This window comes from Myotis davidii, unplaced genomic scaffold (assembly GCF_000327345.1).
Source record: "Myotis davidii unplaced genomic scaffold, ASM32734v1 scaffold930, whole genome shotgun sequence".
NCBI lineage: Eukaryota > Metazoa > Chordata > Mammalia > Chiroptera > Vespertilionidae > Myotis > Myotis davidii.
Window position 1 is genome coordinate 1,405,424 of NW_006282518.1, and position 1,468 is coordinate 1,406,891.

Here is a 1,468-nt window from a genome sequence, read left to right on the forward strand (position 1 = left end):
AGAGGAAGGGAAGGAGGGAGGGAGGGAGGGAGGAAGGAAGGAAGGAAGGAAGGAAGGAAAGAAACATACAGCAATGATGAGAAAGAATCATTTTTCGGCTGCCTCCTGTGGGGATGGAGACCTGACCAGGAATTGAACTGGGACCTCCTGGTTCATAGGTTGATGCTCAACCACTGAGCAACACCAGCCAGGCTAACCTTGATTTCTGATTTGTTCTATGTGATTTTTTTTTTTACACAAATACGTATTTTGCAGCTAGAAAAATGAAAGACAAGGGGAATAACTCTTGCCTAGTTTAGGATGTTGCCTAGAGCCAGATGTGTCCCCGGCACTTCAAAGATAAGGCAACCCCCAACTTAGTTCCTGAATTTACTATAGTGTCTCAATGAGAATTCCAGCTCTTAGCTACTATACTTACCTCCTTAATAACTCTGTTTTGGGAGCTGGTATGTATTACATGGCTTTATTACCGTCAGTACTCATAAATGTTAGAGGAAATTGAAAAACCTTAGGTTAAGAGTTTGGAATAAAGTGCAAAAATACATCAATAGACAATGAAGTTATTCAGTACTCGTGTAGAAGAAAAACTAAAAGTAGAAGAAAATACAGATAGTAGGAGAGGCGATATAGATTAGGGTTTCAGATAACTAGGTATACTTCTTGGCTCTGTTACTGAGTGCCTTTGGGTAAACTTTGTATTCTCGTGAGTTTGTTTTCTCCATTTGTGAAACAGGGATAATGATAGCACTTGCAGAGTTTAGATAAAATGAGATGGCACATGAAACATGTAGTAAGCACTGAATTTTAGTTCTTATAGGCATGGGTGGAAGTCATTTTTATTCGTGTGGCAGGTGCTGTGGGATGTCAGCTCCAGCTTGAATTTTCCTCTTCCTCTACAAGTGTTTAACTGTTTCCACATGTGTTGGCTCACCCGCATTATTTCTGTTCTTTCTGGAAGGTTCTGGTAGAGGACTGTATTCCGGTACTGAAGAGGTACGCCAAAGAAGGGAGAGAGTTTGATTATGTGATTAATGATTTGACAGCTGTTCCAATCTCCACATCTCCGGAAGAAGGTAGATTTTGTTTTGTTTTTAACCACAAGAACGGAAATGTTCATGGAAATGTTTTTCTTGGCACCATGTGAGAATGATAGGATGTTGGAGATTATCTAGTTAAGTGTCTTCATTTTTTTTAAAGGTAGTTAAACTGAGGCCCACGGTGGAAAGATGGCTGGCTGTATTTGGCTTTGGTCAAATCCTGTCCTGTTCCTAAATGAGCAAATTAACTGTCATTTGAAACAAACATGAAATAAAATGACTCATAATTACATCACTAATACATTAGCTTGTTTGATAATTTGCCCTAGGTGATTTTTAACCTGTAATGGGACAAACTGGTGACCTGCCTAAACGACGCAACCCCAGGCTTGAAATCACTGCTGGGTTGGGGTTTGAGTGTTAAAGTTTTT

The 1,468-nt window shown here is 39.8% G+C and overlaps 1 protein-coding gene across 1 annotated transcript in view; it reads left to right on the forward strand.

Moving 5' to 3' along the window:
* SMS (spermine synthase) overlaps window positions 1–1,468 on the forward strand; it is a 33,139-nt gene that overhangs the window by 21,380 nt on the left and 10,291 nt on the right. The window contains exon 7 of the mRNA XM_006752996.2: window positions 959–1,073. Within this exon, the coding sequence (XP_006753059.1) occupies window positions 959–1,073 (115 nt within the window). The remainder of the gene's footprint in view (window positions 1–958; window positions 1,074–1,468) is intronic.